Below are 27,132 nucleotides of genomic sequence, written 5' to 3' on the forward strand. Positions count from 1 at the left end.
AAGTCAAATTAATATCATTCATAGTGCTGTGACTGAGACCAAGATAAGCAGGATGGATGGATTGATTATTCGTAGATCTAATGTGCAGAAATAAATGTTTGGCCATCTAAAATAATGGAGTGGAATGATTGTTATTCTGCATCCATCCACCAATGCATCCATCCATCCTTCTTCTAACCTTGGATCTAGTACAGTTTTATATGCGGCTGAGATCATATCCCAGTAAATACAGGGCCCATGACCACGTGTCTAGATATCTCACAGGCTGCTTCAGCTGTGATGAGTGTTTAGCTGAAAGGTAGCAGGCTCTGGGTCACTTCCTGACCACACCTTCTCACGCTCATACCTGAGCCACTCCTCCTCCTCTTGCCATTTCTACAGCCCTGCAGTCACCGATCGAGTACCAGCGCCTGGAGAAGAAGACCAGCAGCCTGGGCCGGGCCATGCGGGACCCGATGGCCGCTGCCGCCGCCCTTCGCCCCCACTCCTCCGCCTCCATTGACAGACAGCGCTTTCCCAGCTTGCGGTCCTACAATGCATCACTGCCATCCCTCTATTTATCCAGCCACAGACACTCAGATGTGCAGGAGGTGGGTGCCTGTTTATGCATGCATACAATGTGAAGGAGCTATGATTGTTAGCCTGGTAGTACAAAGGCTAACCTGCTTACCCATATACAGTAACTCCTTGTTTAGTTATCTGAGTTACGTTTCAATCATTAAGTGAAATGGTTGCTAAGTGAAAATCGCGGTGACCTAGGCGTAACTGCAACTGTGCTCAAGACTTTACCCCAGCCTTTCATATTCAATCTTTGTTTGTACATTCTGCTTCAAAGATCTCTCTCACTCCAGCTTAGATTGTCAGCATGAAATGTGGTTGTAAATTCATGCATCGATTGTATTTGTGAATGGTCACTAACTGAAGAAGTCCCTAAACAGGGAGTTGGTTGTACTGTAGAACTTTTCCTGCATTGTTCGCCTGCTGATCCACCCTCACATTATGATATAGGTTTCAGACCTGCAGCCCCATATGCTTTATCACTAGTTTTCAGTTAGTTTGTACATACAGCGCTCACACAGTCTTGGGTTGCTTGCTTAATTCTGTTCATAAAACTGGTGCAAATGTATTAGTTTAATAACAAAAGTCCATTGACAAGCAATATTTAACATACCTGCACATATCTTCCGAACAAACATTTTATTTCTATCTTTTTATTATGTCTTGCAATGTTGCCATTAATTGCAATTGTAGGGACTGGCTCCCAAAGGGATACTAAACACGGAGGTTTGGTGTTTTTAAATTAATAAGCACCCAGTGAGACTGCTTGTCAATTAACTGAACTCCGAACAGCTCTATTATAAGTATAATTTGAATTTCAATTTATTATTAATTTTAAATTAATGTTTTATTTTTAAATACTGGTTGTTTCTAATGCGATATATATTTTTGTAAGCAACTGAATAATGATTTTTGTTATGAAACCAATAAATTTGCAATATTTTTACTGAATCAAGCAAGTGTCCCAAGATTTCCTGTGAGCAGTGTATATTGATTTATTAAGTATCAATATAACTTAATTGACACCCAGTGGGAATTTCTTGCATTTTGGAAAGAGTTTGAAGTTGGGCATAATTCACAAATATAATTGTCATATGCAGGCCACTATATGAGTATTACTTTAGCTATACGCTGTTGGAATGACAACAATGCATTCCCCAGAGAGCCCCGTCACCCCTCCCCCCTACTAATCCCTACTCCTCACACCCCCCCCCAACCTCTACAGCCTCTAGCCCCCCACACACTCTCCCCACCTCTCAAAAAAATCTTTTTAAAAGCCCAACTTTTGTGTGACTTGGTGTAATCAGGTTGACCAGCTCTGCATCTGTGGCTGTCCCTTTATGTGCCACCAGGAAGTGACACTGCTTCAGTGTTTGCGCAGTTTGTCTCCAAATGAAATAAGCCGCAGATGTTCCTGTTAAGTTTGAAGAAGAAGTGAAGAGAAGACCAAAATTTTTTATCGTGACTGTATTCGCAAAATCAAGTGTTTTCTGCAGTCACCCTTTCCTTCCTTTTCTGCTACCTTGCATTGCTGCTTCAAATTTTGGTGTGATTCGCCTATAAAATGAAATTTTTGTACTTTTTGAGTTACCATGACCATAAGGTCAAACATCTCCTGCAGTCACCCTTCCCTTTTAATTCCACTAAGAGGTGTTGCCTAGTATGATTTGTCTCAAAATGTGACCTTTTCCTCATACAATGTGTCTGCAAAGTTTGAAAAAGATCAAATACTTTCTAAGTTACTGCCCTAATGTCGTCAAGTGTCTGTGACTGCCCTTTTTGCTATCGTTATGTGTTCCGTTTCAAAATTTGATCACTGGTACAATGTGTCTGCAAAGTTCAAATAATGTTAATCAAATACTATTTTTATTCATATATGCAGATCCTAATCCCAACACGAACAGTCTATTTAATGTCATAATACTTTTTCACTGACTGACTCCAAGCTCTCCATTGCTTTCCCGTTTGTGTCCGTTGTCTCTGCAGATTGAGAAGTGTCGTCCACTAGCATCCCAGCAAAGCCACGGACATTCAAAGCGCCAGTGCCTTCCTGCACAGCAGCAAGAGCAGGTACATAGTGCACCCTGCTGGCAATATGGTAGACATACAATCTCAGTCAGTTCCATCTCCAGTACCCACAAAACAAGTTAAAAGGAAATCCACAATAACTGCAATAACTCCGTATCACAATCCTGAAGGAACTAAAATGTTGCAAAGGACGTAAATTAAATTCTTGTAACAGACTTAAGTCATGGGGTGGCATGGTGGTGCAGTGGTTAGCACTGTGTCCTCACACCTCTGGGACCCGGATTCGAGTCTCCGCCTGGGTTACGTGTGTGGTATTTGCATGTTCTCCCCATGTCGTCGTGGGGTTTCCTCCAGGTACTCCGGTTTCCCCCCACGGCCCAAAAACATGCTGAGGCTAATTGGACTTGCTAAATTGTCCGTAGCTGTGCATGTGTGAGTGAATGGTGTGTGAGTGTGCCCTGTGATGGGCTGGCCCCCCATCCTGGGTTGTTTCCTGCCTCGAGCCCATTGCTTCTGGGATAGACTCTGGACCCCCCACAACCCAGTAGAATAAGCAGTTTGGAAAATGGACGAATGGACTTAAGTCATTGTACAAGTTTGAAATTCAGTAACAAATCAGTTGAATCTAGTATTTATATGTAAATACATTTTTGTTCTGTTCCATGTGAGGTTAATATGGTATGGTTAAGATTATTAGTGTGATATTTTTTTATTTGATTTTGCAATGATAACTATTCAGCTGTTATATCTATCAAATCATTTTATCTTGGGTTTTGTATAACAATAATATATCCACCAAGAAAATAGAGCAATACATGTGAGTATAAATAGTTCTGATTAGTATTAACATTTTCCAAGCAATTTAAAACACTTTTGCGGAACGTTAGGAGCTCAGCATGAAATGTGAAACTGCTGTTGAAATATAGAAATGGCTGGGAACTGATGAAGGGCCGTGTTTCCAGTGGGCTTATGAGAGCCCAAACCTTTGTTCCTGTGCATCGACCCTCTTCGGAAGGCTACTACAACCTTTGGCCTTCAGGCCGGCAACTCTGTAGCAGCCAGGCCACTAAATATTCAGTGTCCTCCACCCTCCATTCCTGTCATAGCAATGAGAGATTCAAAGTTGCTTCACATTTTATCTAATTTACTCGGGACTGATCGGCATGGTACATGACAAACAGGAAGGAGACAGACCCAGGGACGGATGCCAGTGATTCTTATCAGTTCTGCTTGTTTTTTCAGAGTGGGGGGAATTTTCACTTGGGAGGGGATTTAAAGTGGCTTTAATGGCCTGTGCTTTGCTTTGGGTGAAAGTAAACAAATTGCTTTCCCCCAAAACATGAGAGCAATTTGACTTGGTGATTTGCAAAAACAATTAGAAAATGTTAGCAGTTAATGGTGCAAAGTTCTCTGCCTTTCACATGCTCTGTGTTTCTTCTGATGTGGACCAATTTGTGGACGAATAGTTCTATAGTCATTACAAGTGTGTTTATTAGCAGTAAATTTATGCCCTGATAAGTTTGTAACATGAGCAGGTGCTGGAAACAGAAATGCGGTCAGGAATTTGCTTGTTTGCCCTGTACCTTCATGATCAGGGCATGGAGACCTGACAGAGATCTTCATAACATTACTGCCATGTACCCAGCTCCGTGACGACATAAAAATGTCACGTCATCCTCTCATTCAGCTCCCTCTGAAGTCCTTATCTGTAGTTTAAGAAAGAGCAGATGTTTTTGGAATTCATCAGTTTGTATAGCGTAATTAATTGTACCTTAGGAAGGGGGAGCAAGGCATTAAAAATGGTAATTATCTTGTTAAGAGCGTGCGTCAATGCATGAAAAACATGCCGTCACTGTGGAAAAACGTGCATCCACGGATCACAGAGGTGTTTATCAAATCCCCAGATCAACATCTGCATGGGAGGGGGCTCTTTTTTCTGTGTTTCCTTTCAGTCCATTTCCTTTCATTATGGCTCAAGAAGCTAACAATAGCAGGCTTTGAGACTACAACGTCATGCATATATTAATAGAAATTAAATTGGAATGACTCAATGGCACAGAGTGTGTTGAAAATAACAATCTCCAATTAATCGATGTGTTGTTGATTATTTTTGCCTGGCCGCTCACTGAACTATATGTGCTTCTTGTCTTCCCCATGCAGTGACCAAGGAAAGGTGACCAGAGAGTCCCAAAAAGAAAAGTAGAGTTTCGCATAACCACTGCCCCTGCACTTTAGTGAGGATGTGACCAGGTTGTTGCAGGACACCCTGTGAGCTCTGTGGGGACCCATTCCACAACAGCTTACATACCACATCTTGGACAGATTACAGGAGATCTTGTGCCCTTATTATCATGTAATGATGTTGTTTTCAGATTTTTCAGACCTTACTTATTTCCTGACATTCTGGCAAGAGTGATCCGTAATGGTGAAGCCAGTCCTCATGGTTTGTGTTATTTTTTTTTTTAATTTTTAGCACAGCCATCTGGTGCTTTTCTACAGTTTTTGTTTCTCTCCATCTGTTTTAAATGGGCATCATGAATTGCTGATGGAAAATCTCATATCGAAATGGGGATGTCATTATACAGGGGGATCTGTGCATGCATGTGGGTGGGTGTTTCGTGGGTAATGGAAAGACATGTAGCACAAAATTGCAGCCACACTATTAGCGAACACTCTTCAGACTCAGATCTGCGATGCCAATACTGTCATCATATGGACCGGCGAAAACTCTCTCTGCATTTGGTGACAAAGACAATGCGTTTATTGGAACTCACATTTGTAATATATTAATGATTTTGGGATTTTTGTTTTTTGGGAAAAGGCAGTTGGTTGAATCTTTTTCCTCCATTGCCATCATGAATTAAGCTCGAGCATGGATCCATTTGGAGAAAAGGGGGCTCCGGTGAGATCGAGATGGAAGAGCTGGTGGTCCGTAGGCTAGAGGCCCCCCTCAGAGCTCCCCTGAACCATTGCATCACAGAAACACACGTGCCCACTGGGAACTTTCACCCAAAGTCTGGAAGACAGGAGGTCATGTGTTTTCAGTTTGACCATGAATTCTTTCTCTCATGATTTTTGTTTGTAATAAAACTGGTGAGATAAACAGGCAGGCAGGTACACTCCTTGGTCACATGATGCTGATCAGTCTTCAGTTTCAACATCAAACGGCCTTCTATAAGCTCAAAGTCGTGGCATTTTTGTAGCTTTTAGGACCGAAGTATTAAATATATTTATGCCAAATTAGTCTTTTGATCCACTCACATTTAGAAAAAAATGAGTCTTTTTCAACGACTTTTTGTTGTTCAGGTTTGAAATTCAGTAGCAAATCATTTCATGTCTTGTAGTAAACTGTGGTAAAACAAATATCGAAAAACTAAGTCTCTGAATTTGCTACATAGGTGCTTAAACACAACACAAATTTCATGCCATTACTTCCTATAAGTATTTTTTTCTGTTGAGAAACTAGAGTGTAGGTGGCAGTTGCTATCAATTTATGCATAAAGTATACAGAAATTCCTGTGATTCACTTGGTGATATATACAGGCAGGAAAATGGAATAGTACTTTTGAATTCATGTGGCATAATCATTTTCAAAGGGAAACAAGTACCAAATATTTTCTTGCGCATACTCATTTTGTATTTTTATGGTAAACCATTGATTATAGATGAAAAGAAGCAAAAAATATTTTTGACTGTGTAGGAATGTCCAGAAACATGTTATTTTTATGGAATTTGAATTGTACTAAAAGTATGCCTGAATTCCAAGGATCTGAAAATGTACCAAAGCCCAATTTTCACAAAACATATACAGTATACAGTTTACTAAGTGAACGGAAAGATGAAACTCAGTGGAAAAGTTCTCCAAACTTAATTCACGTGATTGTGGGCATGCAGTTTGTTTCAGGACCACCACTGGAAGCTTCACCAATCTGACACTCATTTTCCATTTAATTAATATAAAACGTTTTCTGATTACTGACAATCATATCTTGACCTGGAGGTAAACTATATGTTAACTGCTTAAGATTTTAATTTGTAAATACATTTTTATTGTTGTTTGGCCATATAAAGATCTTTTGGTCTTAAAATAGCTCTATGAAACCTTGTGGGGCATGCAGTTGTACCCTTCAGCAGGGTACTTAACCTGAATTACTTTAATGAGTATCTGGCTGTCACCATGACGCTGTACTGGATAAGTGCTGTATCAGATGCACGGACGCAGTATGCCACTGTGTAAAAGGATAATGTATAAAAAATGGGGTGCGTTGCTTTTAATTAAAATGTCTGTTAACTAAATAAAAAACAATACATTTACGTTTATGAATGGTTCCATTGGTAATAAATTTTCCAAGTTTTCCAAGTGAATGCACTAAAAGACTACAAATAAGAACAGTAATATGGGCCCTAAATATACAGAAGTGAAACCCCCAATATGCTTTTATTTTTGTTACACATACTGATACTGGCAATATGGCAAATATAATGAAACTACTGTTTGATAGTATAAAGTTATGAAATATGGATAAGATCTGGCTGAAGCTGTCTGAATCTGTTCCAGAACTGACGCCTATATTCCTTTCTGATAGTTTGGACTCATTTTAGTTCTGATCATCATCCAGTATCTTTAAGATGCATTAATGAAGGATGTATCAGTACATACACACTCACACTAGAAACAAACTAAATTCACATAAAGGTAGGAAGATGGATCTGAGCAAATGAAAGTCTAGAGGAGTTTGTTAATGCTGCTGTATTAGATTAAATCTCAAAATATAGCTTTCAAATGTTTCAAAATATGTTTACATTGAAAAGGCATTATTTCACCTCCGTTTCATTTCCATAGACAGAGAAATATGGAGACTGGAAAAATATTATTAATGAAATCATGAAGTATGTCTATTACATAACCTTCCTCAAGCAAATATTTGCATAAGTCAGGCAATCAGGACGACCTGAGATATACTTTTAAGAAACAAAGGTACAAATAGCCTATTAATTACGATGTGGGTCTTAAGATATAATATGGGTGTAAGGAAATGATAAATAATATTTTATTACAATGGCACAACTGGTACCACTAGTGCCTCGCAACTTGGAGTTTCAGAATTCCACCTCTGTTCTGTGGTTGTGCAGTTTTAATATTCCACTCGTCTCCTGGAGCCCAACTGGAATCTCTATATCACCCCTAGTGTATGATTATGTGTCCTGTAATTATGTGTCCTGTAATCAACTCATATCCCATGTAGGGTGCAGCTCCACCCTTTACCTTGGGCTTCAGAAACCCTCCCAGCCCTGACCAAGAGGCTAGAAGATAGGTGGATGAATGATATTTTATTGCCCCCTAGTGGATAATATCTAGTACATAGGGTAACTAATTCTGGTATTACAGCATTCCGTTTATTTTATGATATGCAGGACTCATATACAATTTAATATAAATAGATTTTGGCCTTACATTAATGCATTTTGAAGAATAACCAAATATTATCTATCTATTAGTTTGTTCATATTTCAAGCAATGCATTTTGCCATTAATTCCAGAAAAAATACCATGCCAGTAATGAGTTGTATGAACAACTACACAGGCTGCATTTGGGGCTGATTTGATTGAATATAACTTCAGCATTGGACAGTGGCAAGATGAGATGGTTACATGGTATTGATCCCCACGGGGAACTTCTCTTTTTTGCCTGCCCCATCTTGCTCTCCACAGGTGAGAACAAGCTTGGCAAAAAAATGGGCAACCAGCTCTTGCAGCACCCAGAGAGGAGGAGGTTAAGGACTGTGCTCAAGGATCTGCAAGCAGGGTGAGACGGGGCTTAAACCAACAACCTTCTGATCACAGGCAAAGAGGCTTGGCCCACTGAGCCACACGCTTACCCCAAAGATGATGAAACGATTGTTCGGTTGATTGACAGTGAGAGTAAAGACTGATTTATGCTTCTGCGTACAATCCATGTCACAGGTATGACATAGCCGTGTATCCTACGCAGTCACCTATGCGATACCCTGATGCATCTCCCCAGAAATGTAACTACTGGTGTCAGGCTGCAGTGTAGGGTACGTAGCGACCTATGATGCAGATTCCATGCAGAAGTATAAACCAGCCTTAGGAATGTGCCCGGAAGTGGGGCTCGTGGTATTGTTTCACAACGGTCACATCAAAGGAAGCAGCCTTCATCCACGTGGGAGTAGCAGAGGATCTAATTACTGTGAATTTCCACCCTTCAGCCATTGTTCAACCATTTCATAGAAATGATTAAGCAAATCATAATAGGAGATTCATTGTCTTTAATATAAGCCTACATTGAAAATTTACTGGAATTATCTGGTTCTTTTTAAAGAATTGTATGCATTTATAAATGTCTTGACATGTTATTAAACAACACCATTTAGTAATCATCTTATTAAAAGGCAGAAAATCTTTAGTTTTTGCAACACAGATTAGATATTACATTACTCTGTACAAATTCGAACAACAGTATCAGCAAAATATTCAGGCATACATCACAAAAATTAAAAAAAAAAAAAACTTACACATCTGACTGTTTGTGTTCTGTCTCATTTTCTTGGCATTCGACTGGCAAGTGGATAATTTACATGACCTTTCCAAACAATGATGCTTCGTTTGAAAAGACCTCGTCCTTGACAAAACCTAACAAATGCTCACCATGCAAACAAAAGATGTATTTTGACAATGACAGGAAATTGCATAAAATACAAATCATTTAACTGTAAGAATTTTAGATGCATCAACATAATAGTGTTTTACACCCAATGGTTATTTACAAACATTTGTTTCTAATAAATACACAAACATTTTTCTTTAAAGTATGCATACATAGTACTAATTTAAACTGTGATGAAATATTATTCTTGCATTTCAATTCTATTTAAATTATCATGGATTATGGCCGAAATATGCAGGGTGTACCATTATTTTGTGAAAGATAATTAAATTAAAAACCATTGGTTAACCATCGTTAACCAATTAGAGGATCGGAGGAGTTATGTGACTCGCAGATAGAGAAAATATATGATGCAGATAAATATATCGACCTATATAAAGACGGCGTACATGGCCTGCAGTATGCGGCCAGTTCACAGCTTCCGGTTCTTGGCTTCTGGTTCTCTTACTCTTTTTTGATGGCATTGAGCAGAACCCCAGCACCCCCCTGTGGTTCCATGGTGGGCTGATTTACCCTGCCCCTCCTATCCTGGTGTGTTTTGACATGCTTGGCCAGGTGATCGCTCCTCATGAAGCGCTTTCCGCACTGTGAGCAGCTGAAGCGCTTCTCCCCGGTGTGCGTCCGTAGGTGGCGCTGCAGCTCGTCTGACCGAGTGAAGTTCTTACCGCAGAAGAGCCAGTTACAGATGAAGGGCCGTTCCCCGGCATGCCATCGTAGGTGTGCCTTCAGGTGTGACGTCTTCTTGTAGACTTTGCCACACTCGGGAACATGGCAGACATGGATCTTCTTCTTGCCCTGCTCCAGGCCACTGGCTGAGGTCTGGCAGTTGGGGCACTTGCAGCGTCGACAGCGACGGGTGGAACCCAATAGCGCCTTGGAGCTGCCCTGAAGGAAGGTGGTCATCTGAGGCTGGTGACCCAGCATGAGCTGCCCTCCCAGGGAGAAAGCATGGCTTGGGGGAGACGTGTTACTTTGTGGAAGGCTCCACCACTGCTGCCCCTCATCCACAGGTCCTCCAGAATGATGGTGCCTGGCAGAGTAGTTCTGCAGGAAGCTGGGGAAGTTCTGGCCCATGCTATTGGTCTGAGTGTAGCAGGAGCTACTGCCTTGCCCCTGGGTGGAAGAAATGACCTTGACAGGGGAGAGATCAATGGAGTATGCAGTGGAGGGCTCAGCAGGGGGGGTAAGAGGCAGCTCATGGTGATGATGGTGATGGTGGGAGTAGGAGCCCAGGGCAGACTGCACATGTCCAGGGAACTGAACCTTAGGTACTGGAAAGGGCATCTGGTGGGCACCAAGGCTGGAGCCAGATGCTATTTCGTTACTCCAGAGCTGAAACATGCTGGATGTGGAGCCTACTGCCACCTCGCAGGGGAACCAGGGCCCCTCTGCTCCAGGACTGCAGCTGAGTGGCCAGGACTGGCTGCACGTGGAGGGCAGGAAGGACAAGCAGTGGGGGCCTCCGTCTGGGGAAGAGCTGGGGGTGCGGTCCTGCAAACAGGCCAGGCATAACATCACAGAACATAAACTATTATTATATTTGTGCTGGTAAAATTTCCTGAAAAAGAAAACGCATATGTTTGTAAGTTGATTTACAGATTTTTAAAAATATATATTTTATATCCCGAACAATTATATCACAAATACATTAATCTAATGATAGTTTCCAGTTACATCTAATCAGCATTCAACTGATTACCCATCTCTGGCAAGGAAAAATTAACCACTGATATTTGCAAATAAAGAGCACACATTTATGGGAAAGAAGCTTAGAAAAAAATGCAGACTTCCGTAAGACATAAATTCCATCGATCTATTTATTTATTATTTGCTTTTTTCCATGAACAATTGAACAACATTTAAATGCACTAACACATTTTTAAATTTAGTGAATGTTACCCGAAAAACTATAAACATACAGAAATCTGCTTAAAATAGTAGAAGAGTCACATTTGGTTACGTGTAACAAAAACACCTTGATAATTTCCGACTAAAAGTACAAATGGTAGGAGTTATACGTGTTGTTATAGTAGGCAGCTATTGTATGTTAAGACAGATAGCATAAGATGTACAGAAATGGTTCACGAACCTGTAGGAAGGTTTGCAGAAAGTTGTCAGTCCTGGGTAATGCAAGTGCAGCCATCTGCATGCGCGCGCTTTTCGTTCCTCACCTGCAACACAGGCTGCATAGGCGAGGCGCACGAGCACGAGCCAGCTAGTAACTATCTGTGAAGAACAGCGCAGTCATCAGGGTCCAGAACGAAAGTGATACCAAGACCAACAAAAAGGTGAGGAATACGGGGATAATCCCATGTGTTTTTGCAAGTGATACATCCAGTGAAAAGTGTTTAGAGTATCCGTGCCCGTTACAGGCTTCGCCCTCCGGAAACTTTCCCTAGTCTCTCTGTTTCTCGCAACCAGGGACATTCAAAAGCCGACCCTGCCTTTTGAAGTGTCTGAAGAGCCAATCGCAATACGTCCTTGAGATCATTTGAAAGGCCGTCTGATTGCACGGTGTGTTTATAGTGAATAGCCCCGCTCTGCGGGGTTTCTCCAAAGAGTGAGAATGGAGCGTGGGGGTCGCGCGGAATTTAAGAATGGATGAGTAAATCATTCGGCTAATTACATAATAATAAAACAACCACAATAATAATAATAGTAATAATAATAATAATAATTGCGACCCATATTTATAAATTAAACGTTAAAAGAAAGTTCATTCATGTCTCAAGAGAGCCCTGGTATTGCGGCATTGAGCAAGGGGTAGTAATAAATCCTCATTTATAATGGTCAGATTTGACTTTAATGTAAACGGTAAAAACGAGACAATAAAGCTAAACACAATTTACTTTAAGTTAGCATATATTCATTGTTTTATATGAAACGTTTCTCAAAGAGCACAGTAACGCAACACTTCAGTCTTATCGTTATCAAACTTAATGGCTGGTTTACGACGAATGACAATCTCCGCGATTTACTCGTTTGCGTGTCTGTAAGAAAGCTGCTTGAATAAAACGGGATCAAAGCCGAGCTCCCACTTCTGGTAAATGACAAGTGAAATCAGCGGCCCGCCGTGAAATTGTCACACTTCAAGGTTCAAGTTAAGGCCGTTATCTGATCTTAAGGCATTAAATGCAGATCCTGACGGCACATTTCTTGCACGTATACTGTAGACTTATTGTCCACTCTGAGCGTTCAAAGGAAGTCGGCGCGCCAATTATCATTAGAGTAACCCTGACTGCTCCGTGCATCTGCATTTAAACAAGAGTGATTCCTATTCACTGCCTACGGAATAACAATAGACTTTTGTCTTTGTCATATCATTGACCTATTTGTTTCCACTTTGGATCGTCCACTTTATAGGATATATAAATGCTAAATAACACAAATCACTTTTACATCTTATTTTTTGTTTAAAACGTATTCATTTTCAGATACACTTTTTTGAAATTATTTGTCTTTGGTTGTGGTCTTTGGACTTTCAATATATGTATTCAGCGGGTTTACTTGTGGTTTAGATGTAAAATTCTGTATTTTGCAACTATTAGGGTGCATAGCCACCTCCAGTGGAAAAGTAATCAGCCGTCTTTTTCCGGGTGAATTAATCAGAGGCGGACGTTCACCGGCACATCGCATGACACAAAGATCATTTTCACAGGGCAGACAGTGAGGAGTGTGTCAAGCTCCTTCTGTGCCAGGTGCTGCTCCTTAGGGCACCGGCAGGCAAATTAAGCATGACAGGTTTTCAGTGGACAGGCCAGGATATTGTTTGTCAAAAGCAAACAGCTTTAGCTCAACTGGGAGGAGGAGAAGATAGACAGAAATTAAGGGCTGCTGTCAGGGGCACAAGAGCAGGTGTCGGGGTCATGACCTAAGGTTGGAATTTATGTTAAGGATGAAAAGTCTCCATTTGCATAAGCCCAGTCAGGGCAGCTGTTTTGAGATTTACATTTAAATTCATTCATCTGACACTTTTATTCAAAGCAACCGGGGATTTGGACCAGTGACCCTCCAATCACAGGACACAGCCTCCTAACCAGCTTGGCCATGCACCACTCCCAGAAGCGAGGCTGGGAATAGGATACGAACCAGCATGGGGAGATTCCAATTTGGATTTCAAGTCCAGAGCCTCAACCACCCCCCCCATGATAGCTGGCACAAATGAACACTTTATCAGTCATCAGAAGATGAATTCACTCACCAGATGCCAAACATGATACCAACATGACTAGATCCACTGACATACCACATAATGAATAATGATTTTTAACAACTGCAATATCAGTGAAACATGCACATATTAATGAAAAAAGTGCCTTTTCACTTTGCAACAAAGACAAATAGAAAAATCAGATGCTTCCAATAATTCCAATAACTCAGTGAAAACAGTGCTGGAGAACACATCACACAAGCTGTACTATAACAGAACCATTGTAATAGATAGAAGCATCCAACACAACAGACATAAGAACATAAGAAAGTTACACATGAGAGGCCATTCGGCCCATCAAGCTCATTTGGGGAGAACTTAACTAATAGCTCAGAGTTGTTAAAATCTTATCTAGCTCAGATTTGAAGGAACCCAGGGTTTTAGCCTGCGCTACACTAACAGGAAGGCTATTCCATACTGTGTAAAGAAGTGTAAATAGCCATTTGGCTGAACAGCATCCAGACCTGTTAGAATCTTATATACCTGGATCATGTCCCCCCTTAGTCTCCTTTGCTCGAGGTTGAACAGGTTCAGCTCAGCTAACCTCTCCTCATCAGACATTCCTCTAAGACCTGCACACAATACAAAGTCAAATACATTGTAGACATCGCCATACCAGACACACAAAGCCTACAAAAGACACAAACAGATAAAATACACAAATATTCATTTTTCTATCTATGAACTCCCCCACAATCTTGCACCCCTACCCCCCTCACCTCCCTGGTGAGTGCTTTTGAAGTGCTAACGACTCTCCCCCCCACTTTGAACCATGAAAACAATGCTCCTGTGACAGTGGTCGCCCTGCCAACATTACCTCATTTACTGAGACCTTGGATCCAGCCCCGGATTTGGTGCTTTGGCCTGCAAAACAAACTTTTTGGGAGTCACCAGTAATCCTGGCAATCACATCTGTTAGTGCAGCAGGTATCCTTGCCAAAGCACCCTCTCGTCATTTTCCATGACCACTTATCCAGGACAGTCTCTTGGGGAGTCTGGAGTATCATCCTAGTACGCATGGGACATGAAGCAGGAGACAAGTGGGATAGGTTTGCGGCTCCTTAGAAAGGCACATGCCCGTGCATAAGCCCACTCTCCAGACAAGCAAGCTAAGCCTCATTTCTGTAACCTGTGGGAGCTCCAAATGAGGGTATCCACACCAACATGGGGAGAACACACACAATCTCTGCTCATGTGGTGGTTAGAGTTCTGGACGAAAATGTATGTTACTTGGTAATTATAATGGAATTCCAGACTGTGCACACTGAGGCTTGTCGCACAGATACCAGAGAACCTTTTTTTGTCCACACAAATGACCCAACATGTGGTTCTTCAGTTATAGGAGTATAAATTGTATGAGAATGAAGACAAATGGCCAGCATGCAGTCGAGCTTCTGTTTGATCTTTGCGGTGGGCTAAGAGACCCACAGAGTCCTTTATTGTCCCAACTGGCTATACTGGGCCATTTGCACAGAGAACCTTTTCACTGATAACCGAATGATAAATCTAAGTGCATATCTGTGTACAGTCCAAATGACCCTTCCCTCTCACAGTGATACTAGTGTCAAAGTCCTTCTCCACACTCCTGACCACATGACAATGAGTAGCAGTACAGGAGTGAGGCTCCACTTAAGCACAATACGACTTAAGCACAATTTCTCCAAAGATTATTTTTTAAAATTCATTAATTAATTTGTTTGTTTTAAGATGGTGGTCCGATGGGTGCCACTGCTGTCTGCAGAGCTGCTCCCACTTCAGGTCGGGGTATTTTGACTCCTCCTACAATCCAAAGACATGCAGTTGTGTGTGTGCATGTGACCTGCGATGGACCGGCTCCTGCCTTGTAACCAAAACTGCATGAAATACTTTCCAGGTGCCTCTACCCCTGTGGCCCTCTACTGAATATGTGGTTAGATGGTGAATGTAGCTTTTTTTTTGTTTTATGCAGAAAAAGTATATATATTGAATTTATAATTCAAGTTGATGTTTTATGAATGCATTATAAATGCATTATAAAGGTGCACTGAATTTTCTATGAATGCATAATCTATGCATTAGGAAGGCGCACTTAATGTAAAGTGTTATCTATTTCACCTGCAGATAAAGATCATTCTCTTAAAAACTTGCAAACATGCCGTGACACATGCTTTGGACACAAAGTCACGATAAAATGCCTGTGACTGTTCAATCTCAGATATGCAAAATATATTCACTCATGGGCACAAAAATATATCTCCTCATGTCAAAGAAAACTTTTATCAATATTAGAAGCACTGGAAGTTTGTTTGCATTTTGTTTTCTAGCACTTTTATAGAGCTTCAAAAGTCAGATCACAGGAGCCCAGGATCAAAGCTTCTCTCAGTTAGTTCTGGAAACACAGGAGTAATACTGCAAGCTTTGATACTTCACATCAATATTTCAATTCAACAATCACTTGACATGCACCCTCTCTTCCAGAGATGAAATGAGAACAGGTGGGGGTGTCCGGGACCTCAGGTAGGAGTAGTGTGTGAAGAGCCTGCTACTGTGTCACGTGCTCCTTCCAGTTTCTACTTCCATTTCTCCAGACATCTCTACTGATGGCTGTTGACCACTTAGAATTTTATACCCAGTTAAAAGCCCAATGACAGAGTGCCATACATACATGCATAAAAACTGCCAAGATTGAGACAATTTTAGTCTTTAAAGTTTTTGATTTTCATGGTAAACTAGAGGTAGGTGGCAGTAGTAAGAAAATAAAAGGGAGAAAATAATCAACAAATAAAAGACCTGAGGGATTAAAAAAATATCAGACTACGTATATCCATCCATTTATTGTCCCTACCTGTCCCATCCAGGGTCGCGGGGGTCCAGAGCCTATGCTGGAATTTAATATTATTATTATTATTATTATTATTATTATTAATAATAATAATAATAATCTCTTTTTACCTATCCCATCTCGCTCACCATGACACTGAAGGACCCATGGATATCTGATTATTCTGCAAGGACCAGGCTTGAACCAACAACCTTCCACTCACAGGCATCCCTCCCCCAAAAGGAGCTGCCACTATAAAATGTTCCTGTGGGATAAGAAAAGTCTGAGGAATAAACACACCGATACACAACATAAACCCCAGACAAGCAGGAAGAAATCGAGTGTCCATGTGCTTAGAATGACAAATTAGATAGACTGGTGGCAAAGCTGTCGATTTTACCTAGAAGAGAGGAAAATGTATTTCTACTTTCTATGCTATTATTCTACATTATAGTTTTATTTTACTTTATTATTTCAGTGATTGTCAGTTGTAATTCCCCACTCACTTCACGTATGTTTCTTTACATTTAAAATGAATTCAAGAACAAGAAGTGTTAGTGCCTTAAAATAACTTGCCAGTGCGTAAAATCTCGTTTTGAAAAGCCACGTAGTAATCAAGAGCTTATTAACAATGGCATAATTAATTTGGGACATAATCACATACATTTTAAAGAAAGGCAGAAACACATATAGAAAAACAATCCATTTGTTGGGACAGCTGAGAACGGAGTGCTGGCAGCATCGCAGGGTTTTGCTAGTGTCCGTGCAGCTGATCATCGAATTTTCAGCTATTTGAGGGGAACCCACAAGTGCTTGTCAGAACAAACATGCATACTCTCATTTTTCCCAACAGCCTGTACCTGGGACACGATAGGAATGATGAAGGCGATTGACCATATCAGGAAGAGTGTGGTTATCACCTGTATAAAATTCTACTTCAGAACTTAGAACTGTGCACCTTCAGAAGCTCCAACGTGATTTGCATAGTTCGTTTTTGACGACGCACACTTGGGGTTGGCACTGTGAAATACCATCTTTCCATGTTACAACCATGTATCCAGCGCAGGGTCTTGGCAAATATCAATTATTTGTATGGTTAATATTTCGTTATATTAAATCAGTTAAGCCAGATTTTTCTTCTAGGATAATTAGTCAGTCCTAATCTTAAAATATTATATAGGAATTTAGTGCAAACTGGGACCTTTCATCAAGTCATCATTATAAATAAATACTAATCTAAAAATCACCATGCACAACATTTTCTATTGCCATCCATCCATCCATCCATCCATCCATCCATTCAACCATCCTTCCATTTTCTTTATCTGCTTTTCCCATGCAGGGTTGTGGGGGTGAAACAGAGAACGCTTTTTAACATAACCCAGATATAAAATATACCATCAATACCCCCAAATAAGTACTTTGAGGAAATGTTAAGATATAGATGTCCCAAACAAAGGCTTCAGGTTTAAATATTGCTTGTGTGTAGAGGGAACATTATGCAAAGTAGGTGAAGTGCAGAGTAAGAAGGGGCAGGCTCAGAAACACACTGACAGCACAGATGATTACAGCATCCTCCTGTGAGGATCCATTCCAAGGATCCCCTCTTCGGGCCTTCATTTGCACGCCGTCGTTAGCGGGTATGTGAGACTGCCAGCTCATGGCGCTGACATCCTTTCATCTGTAAATCTTCTAATTTTCTTTTTTTGTTGGTTTAGTTGATGAATGCAGATCACGTACTTGATTCTTACATTTTCCCACATACAAAAAGAATTTTTTATGTGGTTTTTTGGAGGGCATATAAATCTTAACAATAGCACCTCTTAAATGCGTTTGATCATGATCCCAATTAAAATGAGGCTGTATAATATTTTTTGTATCACCTGCCGCTCTTCACTAACCTTCATTACCAAATGTCTCTCTTTATTTTGTTGGAATTCATTTCCCTTTAGCAAACAATGATCATTTGGGAAGCACATGAAAGCCGTACCTAATAATTGTAATGGGCATCATGACAATTGTAATAATGATACTAAAACTTGGAATGATATGGGGCTTTATTATCTTTAAATCAATAACATTATTATTATTATTATTATCCATCCATCCATTTTCCAAACCACTTATCCTTCTGGGTCACGGGGAGTCCGGAATCTATGGGCACGAGGCAGGGAACAACGGGGGCCAGCCCATCACAGTATTATTTTTATTATTATTACTATTAATAATAACAATAATAATAATTGTCACGCCCATCATACGATCCTCGTGTGTGCCACGCCCCCCTGATTATCCACGTGTGCTTCCCTGATTGTACCCAGCTGTATCCTGTTGTTTGGTCTATTTCAGTCCCCGTCTTGCCTCAGTTCAGTGTCTGTCATTGATGTTAGTTGTCGTCTGATGTTTCCTGCCCCGAGTCCATTGATTAAACCCCTAGTTTTGCCCTGTATTCTGCCTGCCTGCCTGTCCGTGCGCCTGACCCGCTTTCAGCGAACATAACAATAATAATTTTTTGTAGAAGCAGTAGTACTAGTAGTATTCAATTCAATAGAACTTCTTTCAGTCTTCAGTCAAACTTTGCAAAAACCAGTCAAAACATGATTCATGTTCAAAGTTGACTAATACGTATACATGTATGTAGATATCATTTGAACATATTCAAACTTGTAAAGTGCAGGTCTTTTGATAAAAAGATCTAAAATATCTATCAATAGTACTCACAGTGGAACAGTATACGTAATATTTTCCTTTGATATTGATAAATTGGAGATCTGGTGTTATACTTTATATTGCCAGTGATAATCAGAATGAATAATGCTGTTTAAAAGCATTTTTCTTGCTTTAAACATATCAGATGTGTGTTTTTACAAATGGTCTTCAGGGTCTAAGGGCTGCTTTATACTCAATGATCACAAAATGATCTCTATGGTTTTGTATGAATTTCTGACTTCTACCAACGAAGCAGCATCACATTATAGCAATGTATATATAGAATAAGATATTTATTAAGTATAGGAGCATGTTCAACATCTTTCTCCTTCATGAGCAGGTGGATTTTCAGCATGATATCCATCCATTTTCTGCAACCACTCGGTCACAGGGGCCTAGAACTTACCCCAGAAGCTATGGGTATAAGGCACAACACAGGATGGGGCACCAAACGATCACAGGGTGTAATCACACACCAACAGGCAATCTGGTAACTCTGATTCATCAGAGCATGTTTCTGGATTGTGGGGGAAACCAGAGAACCTGCAGGAAACCCCACAATGACACGGGGAGAACATGCAAATGCCACATACATGGAGTCCAGGGTGGAGCTCAAACTGTTGCCTCATGAGAGGCAATAGTAGTGCACCATCATGCCACCCCTTCAGCTTTAAATATAATAATAAATATAATTAATGATAAGGGTACATTCACAAGAGTGAGATGTTTCGATGATTAAACTGCTAAGATGGTGAGGAAGGTCAGTTCATAGTACAACAAGTTCAATGTCTAGGTTTTTGATGTCTTCAACTGGAGAGATGAAGCAGAATATCATGGGTGGTAATTCTGTTTTAATATTTTGATTAACTGTGTGCTTATTTTCTTTTAGGTTCCTACCAAAAAACTATTGATCATGCATGTATAACAAGCTTAATTATGTTTAAACAGAGGAAGACCATTGTTTTCTGAAGTATCTGGTGGTAAATTTAATTTGGCTATAAATAAGTGAAAAATTATGAATAAATTGGGAATAATAAAAATATAGTGTCCCATGTTAACTTTTTCTTGTTTGCTTTACAAAATGATAGAAAGTCATGACAAGGGATTCATGTGCAGATGTTGCATTTTAAAGTGGCAACGTGTGAGAAGACAGATTAAGATTTATGCTAAAACACGTGGCTTCAAAGCCACCATGGACGATTGAAGAAGTGAAGCAGTGTTCACTGCGCAGTGCAGGCAGGCCCCATGTGTGCAGATCACTGGTGCGGCTCTGTTGCTGCTAATATTCTTCACAATGGGCACCGTTCTGGCAGGTAGGGCTGAGAGGAGGCGGGCATACAGGGGTGAACACCAATTACTGACTGTGGACTTTGGTATTTGTTGGATATGCCTTCAGGTTTTTCATGATCATCTTATTTGGGCGAAGAGAATTAAATGTGCTTTTTGTAGATTGGCTTAAAGGAATTTGATTTTATGGGTCCATTGTGATTGGTTGAATCATGACATTTAGCAATATCTAGTGTATCATGGAAGAAGGAAATACACCATATAAGGACACTATAAGAAATACACTATAAGTACTGGGACACCTGGCCATTGCACCTACAGGAACTTTTTATAACATCCCATTGTAAATCCATAGGCATCGATATTGAGTTGGTTCCCCCTTTGCAGCTATAACATCTGCCGCCCTTCTTTGATGATGTGCGGCTTGCATGCAGCTGCTCGGCCATGGAAGCCCATTCCATGAAGCTCCCGGTGCACAGTGTTTGTGCTGGAGTTAGTGCCAGAGGGAGTTTGGAACTCTGCTGTTATTGAGTGAACAGAGCGTTGGTGACTTTTGAGTGTCTCAACACTCGGCGACCCCACTCTGTTGCTTCACACGGTCTGCCACTTACTGGCTGACTTTCTGTGGTTCCGATAATGCTTCCACTTTACTGTAAAATAATACCACTTACTGTTGACTGGGGAATATCTAGCAGGAAAGAAATTTCATGAACTGACTCAATGCAAAGGTAGCAGTGACGATACTGTGCTTAAATTCACTGAGCTCTTCAGAATGACTCATTCTTTCACAAATGTTTGTGAACTGGACTGCATGCGTAGGTGCTTGGTTTTATACACCTGTAACAATGGGTCTGAATGAAACACCTGAATTCAATGATTAAGAGGTGCGTCCCAATACCTTTGTACATATATCATAATTATTATAACTGACATTCTGATATCATTCTGAGAAGAGATAGAATGGTACTGTACAAAATGTGCTCATTTTCTATACTGCTGTAGATGGGGAAAAACTCCTAAATGACTATTCCAGTGTGAACAGGACTGCCTCTTAAAAATACAGGCAATGTCACCAGCACAGGAGATTGTGAGCTTCATTCTCTAGGTCCCTGTATAATGCATGTATGTTGATGTATTCTTCTTACTCAGGAACTTCTGCCCCCCACATTGCTATAATAGTAAAGGAACCAGGAGTACAGGAACCCATTTGGAGACCATCAGCAGCCTCCTTATGAACCCTGAGGGTGGGAGGTATTTCTATGGAGACCTGTCATGTCTGTTCTGTTAGAAAACTGCCATTGTTACTATCTCAGTATAATACCTAGCAAGGACAATGTAGCTATTTTTTTCTTGCATGCATAGAAAGCTGACAGTGACCAAATGTAACATAAAAGCTCTTAATAAGCTGATCGGTGACGGCTGGAAAAGTATCATGTATTCAGGAAAAAACAATAATAATAGCAGAAGTGCTGCTCTGATAGAAAAGTTACATAGTAATTAATAGTTATGTAACATTTAGAGGGTTAAAATTGACACAATATACATAGAATATTTTACCAAATCCAGCAACTGAGTTTTCTCTCGTTAGATAGAATCTAAACAAAGATCACAGAGATGAACCGGTAGATCTTTAATTAACCGTATAGAATCTGCACTTCTGCTTGGAGACGACCTCATACTTTTCATTTGACCCCATTTGCACTCCAAGGTGAATCTTCATGCGGGGCACATTTTCAGAAAGTGGGGGTGGAAATAAATGGAAATAAACCCTCGCTTGTGCGTGCAGATCAAAGAGGCGGGATTGTTTAACTTTTCACTGCTGATTGATCTTGGAATAAAAATATGTACATAGAATATATAAGCCTTGGATTAATAAAGAAAGTGTATGAAAAGTGTATGTAGGGGAATGGAGAGGCTTCTGTTCCACTTGCTTGCTCTGTAGACGCCTTTTCTTCTTTCCCCAGTATTTCATATTGAGATCCCTCCACTGAACGTCTCCCCTGAGCCAGTACCTCTGATGTGTTCACTGTGAACTCCCACACTCTTTATTTCGGCAGCTTCTGAGCTTCCGGCATTTTACTGGCACTGGTCTTCTTAACAGCATTGCTACTCAGACCAAAGCTTTAAAGTGTCCTGACATATGCAGGATGTTAATTTAATTTAAAATGCCAAGGAGAGTCACCATAACACGACACCGGTGTATCTGGCTTCTGCTGCCCCAAAACTGCTCTGCTACCAATCCCTCTCAATACTACTATTATACTCTACGTATTTTACTTGCCCCTGTTTGCATATGTTTCTACAACGAGCCTCCCAGTTTTTGATTGTGTTCGATTTCAGTCACATGTGGTGGGATCTAGATTGCAATAATTTCATGTATGTTGAAACTTAACTTGTAACTTAACATGAACACAAAAGTAATAACTTTGAAAGAATGGATCTGATACGAAATTTAACAAATCATCTGATACCTCCATCTATCCATTTTCCAAACCACTTATCCTACTGGGTCGCGGGGGGTCCGGAGCCTATCCTGGAAGCAATGGGCACGAGGCAGGGAACAACCCTGGATGGGGGGCCAGCCCATCACAGGGCACACACACACCATTCACTCACGCATGCAGAAGAAACCCCACGACGACATGGGGAGAACATGCACACTCCACACACAGACTCGAACCCGGGTCCCAGAGGTGTGAGGCAACAGTGCTAACCACTGCACCACCATGCCGCCCCGTGAATGGTACAATGTTTGCATTTTTTTTCACCGGCTGACTGGGTATAGATTGAGAGTGAACAACGGCTGCATTTGAAACATTACTAGCAAGTTCGAGCTGATTGCTTGGGTTCCGGATCAACAGACACTCATCAGATATGTATGGGTTATCTTCAGGAATAGCTATTTAACGGCAACTTGCGCCGAAACAAACTGTTCAAAATTTGGGTTGATGATGAACGTTCAAATCAAAATCTGCTATTAAGGTATAACGCAACTGTTACATGTATTCCCCAAAACATATTTTGTTTCATTTTATGTTTTATAATGTGTTATGCCTTTTTATAAATATTTATAGCCTTGTTTGTAATACTTCATGAATGCATCATAATGAATTATATGTGTGTTTATAAATTATTAAAAACATGGCCGAAGTAAAGCTCCACCAAAACATTTCGGGTGGATTTTACAGTGTGTGTGTTGTATACATGCACATCAGCATTTTGTCCAGGGGCGGATCTTCAGGGGGTAAGTTGCTCAAATCACTGAAACAAGCAGGACATGGAGGAAAACTGAACTGTAAATGCAATCTTAGTGCCCGAAAAAACTTAGCTGCAGCAGCGCACTAAAACGCGTAGAGAACTGACAGCGTGAGCCTGCCTGCATGGTGCGGAGGAGAGGAGCTGCTGAGCTGCGCTGCGTCTTACAGTAAGGGGAAGTCAGAGCTCCGCATTTTGAAGTTTAACCAGGCACACGAATTTAAGTCAAAGTTAAATTAGTAATGAATGTAATGTGTGCTAAATTAGCAATGTATGGCTTGTATGCTAATAGCAATGCAACAGAATTACTATTACTATAATGTTAGCCAAAGGTAGGCTAAAGTCGCTCGCTAAACGGAGTTTCAAAACAATTAACTCCTGTCTCAAAAGCAAATAATTCCACCAATGAATTAGTCAGCATCACCAAAATGAGGAGTTTGATGAATTACTACGAGAAAGTGGGAACCGACTTTTGGAGCTCAGAAGTACACTTACATTGACATTTTGGCTCTCATGGTTAAAACGATGCTTATTGTACTTTGTATTTTGGTGGCGCTGACTATATTCATTGGTGGAATTATTTGATTTTGAGAAATGAGTTTATTGTTTTGATTATAAGTTACGGGCTTTTGCCGGTAAACCATAGTGCTGTATGCATGAATTGTTTTGGGAAGTGCTCTTACAGTCTTGAGAATGTCATGTTTTATGAAATGTGCCAAAGCAACTTAGAAAAACTGTATTCATGTCAAACGCACCACTTTCAACATTGCAAGGTTCTACAGTGCAGTATGTAAAGTTCACTGGCAGGAGAAAGGACTTGCATGTATCTTCTTCAGATCTCCAAACAACAACAAACAACAAAATTACAACAAAACTATGCACTGTGGGAAACAAAAATACAACAAGATGTATCACTGCAATTTGTAGAATACATTTTGAAAGCATTTCGAAAACTTGTCTGTTTTGCATGTGGTGGCTAACACGATGATCACATACATATGTTGTTTTGGGTGTTAAATTACTACAACGGAGAAACTACGTAATCTATTTTGATCAATTAGACTAACACAACCGAAAATTGTACCAAATGATGACAACTGTACAAAACCGTTTGCATGTATGTAGTAAAATACTTGGAAACTTTTGTAAAGCAATGAGAAATGATGTTCCGCTGTGCAGAAGTGACATTATGGTGTACAGGAATCACGCTTGTTGTTTTGCAGATGTTAATTTTCACGCGAGATATGTCCCAGAGCAATTAGAGAAAAACTAACATTATGTCAAAATAAATATTATAAAAATGAATTTGTGGATCTTTTGCTGAGTACATTTGCTCACAGAAGTACATTTGTATTTCTTTATGAGAACTAGCTCCCACGTACTGCCCTCCATGCCACGCGGCCAAAATCTCTTGCCACCCCATGTAAAATTTTATAGATCCGCCACTGATTTTGCCTGTGTGGTATTGAGCTTCTTTGGACTTTAAACATAAAAGAATTAATACAAATGCTTCTTGTTATTAGACAATAAAAAACATATGATTTCTGTAAACTGAAATAAATGTTGCCCATAATTTGTGTTTTAGATAATATTTAAATAACTTGAACAAAGTCATTTTGAAGAAAAATGAAGAAAATAGTGTGATTTAGGATATTGGTTGAAACAAATTTTGTAAGTTGTTTTTGTACGTGATGTTCGACATTTCTGCACCTAGTTTTCAACAAATCAATAAAACAATGTCGATTGAAACTATAACTATTGCGCCAGGCAAAAGACATTTCCCATTTCATCGGTGTCAGCATAGGCTACATATTAAGTGATTTTGTAGCATTACATTGCAGTTCAAACATTACCTGCCACGTGCATAAATTTCACGTGAGAACATCAGGAATATAACAGGAAAATAATAAGGAAAGGAAAATAATAGTCGTAGCCTATGGGCTGGAGCCAAGGTGAAATGAAATAGATAAAATAAATCAAAGATCAACTTGCCTTTGGCAGTTTTCGGCGAATAAGTTGTTTGTGAGTGATTCATTGTGGGAACCAGAAAAAATCCAACGGCTGGACATGATTTTACTGGGGAGACATAGGTTGGTGACGGTAAAACGTATCCTCTCAGGGGGAGGGCTGAATGAATCCTCCTAATTTTTAAATAATAATAAAAAATAAAAGTCAGCTTATCGATCTATCTATCCATCCTCTAATTTAGCTATCCCGGTTTGGCTTGAAACAGTCGTCAATTAGTCTAAAAACGTCACATCTTAAAAGGATGTAGTAATGTTTCTTACCACCAGGTGACGCCATTGTGACAGTAATTGCGGCGCTATGCTGAACGTATCCAAGATCTGTCTTAATATGACAGGCAGTCGACTGTAATTTTTTTTCAGTGTTTTTTCATATGAACTACCTTCTGGATAGAGTTCGTTTTTCTTAAACTCAAATGTACTGATGACATTGCCAGCCTTCACAGCAACACCCCCCCCCCCCAAAAAGCCAGGCACCTGCGAGACCCCAAACTGATGTGAATGATTAGAGAACAGCAGTGCTACCTTAACAAGTCTCCCTTTGATACAGCTCAGACAATGCAGTCTCTATGAGGAAACCTCCAGCCCACTGCTTCTACCAACACCGGGTTCCAGAAAATTTTAAAACTATTTTTTCAGTGTGAAGGTCTAAAAAAATGAATGAGTTCAGCTTGAGAACAATCATCTGAGGATTATTAAAACGGTAGCGGTGTACTTGCTTTAAGACCGATAGCGTGATGCCTAACTTCTCCAGTAGAGGGCCTTGATGCAGTTTAACAATTAACTCCAACCAACTGCACATTTTCCCAACAAGATCGTGTACAAGCACTGTACTGTTAAAATGAGCCTTTTCACTGTCTTCCCTGAAATGCACAATGATTTGACCTTGCTAGAACAATAAATATTGTTTCATCTTTCTTGTGTGTGTAACAGACAACGCATCTGCTCAGTTTTTTCAAACCTGCTTTGACCTCTCTCCACTAGCACTGCTACAGTACCTACAGATATTTAGCATGCAGTGAGAATCTGCCACTTCTGCTTTTCCACAGTATTATAGGAAGCAGGCTGTACTCAAGCCATACTGTGAAGGGACACTAGTTACAAGGCAGTTCCAGCTTGCTTCTATTTCCCACTGCAGGAGGTTCGGCTCGGTAAAAGTGTTGCCGTGTGTGAAGAGTGACAGTGACATAAAACTGAAGAAACGTCTATTTGCTGTTTTTTACAAAGTGTGCATCATGAATCACTATGTAGTAATTGTCCTCTTGCACAGCTGAGAGATTCTATGTTAGCATCAAACACTAGTGAAATTAGCATTAGCGTGTGCGAATTTGCATTACGAATCCATTCCGTTCAGCTGTTATATAGTACTTTTGTAAGTAAGAGGTTGGAAATTTTCAAGTTCCGAGTTATAAGGAATGCATACTAGTAACCCATTCAAACCACTGCAGATCACCGATTCTTTCTTGTCTTCATGCATTTTGACTGGTGAGTTTGATTTCTGGTTCTTTCTGACTGGCACAGCCACTTGTCAGGTTCACTGTATTCAGTTAACATATAAGCAGATACACCGAC

At 40.3% G+C, this 27,132-nt stretch overlaps 2 protein-coding genes across 5 annotated transcripts in view; one reads left to right on the plus strand and one right to left on the minus strand.

The window, feature by feature from the left end:
• Positions 1-6,906, plus strand: part of arhgef25a (Rho guanine nucleotide exchange factor (GEF) 25a) — a 58,364-nt gene extending 51,458 nt beyond the window's left edge. For all 4 annotated transcript variants that reach the window (XM_049017930.1, XM_049017929.1, XM_049017933.1 and 1 more), the window contains 3 exons: positions 382-590; positions 2,545-2,628; positions 4,747-6,906. In XM_049017930.1, coding sequence (XP_048873887.1) covers positions 382-590; positions 2,545-2,628; positions 4,747-4,749 — 296 coding nt within the window. In that variant the 3' untranslated portion in view covers positions 4,750-6,906. The remainder of the gene's footprint in view (positions 1-381; positions 591-2,544; positions 2,629-4,746) is intronic.
• Positions 6,907-9,278: 2,372 nt separating this feature from the next.
• sp5l (Sp5 transcription factor-like) lies at positions 9,279-11,487 on the minus strand. Its single transcript, XM_049017962.1, has 2 exons — positions 11,365-11,487; positions 9,279-10,766 (listed from the first exon to the last, which is right to left on the minus strand). The coding sequence occupies exons 1-2, from the start codon at positions 11,422-11,424 to the stop codon at positions 9,720-9,722; spliced, it is 1,107 nt and encodes a 368-aa protein (XP_048873919.1). The 5' UTR covers positions 11,425-11,487; the 3' UTR covers positions 9,279-9,719.
• Positions 11,488-27,132: the final 15,645 nt, after the last annotated feature.

This window comes from Brienomyrus brachyistius, chromosome 6 (assembly GCF_023856365.1).
Source record: "Brienomyrus brachyistius isolate T26 chromosome 6, BBRACH_0.4, whole genome shotgun sequence".
Taxonomy (NCBI): Eukaryota; Metazoa; Chordata; class Actinopteri; order Osteoglossiformes; family Mormyridae; genus Brienomyrus; species Brienomyrus brachyistius.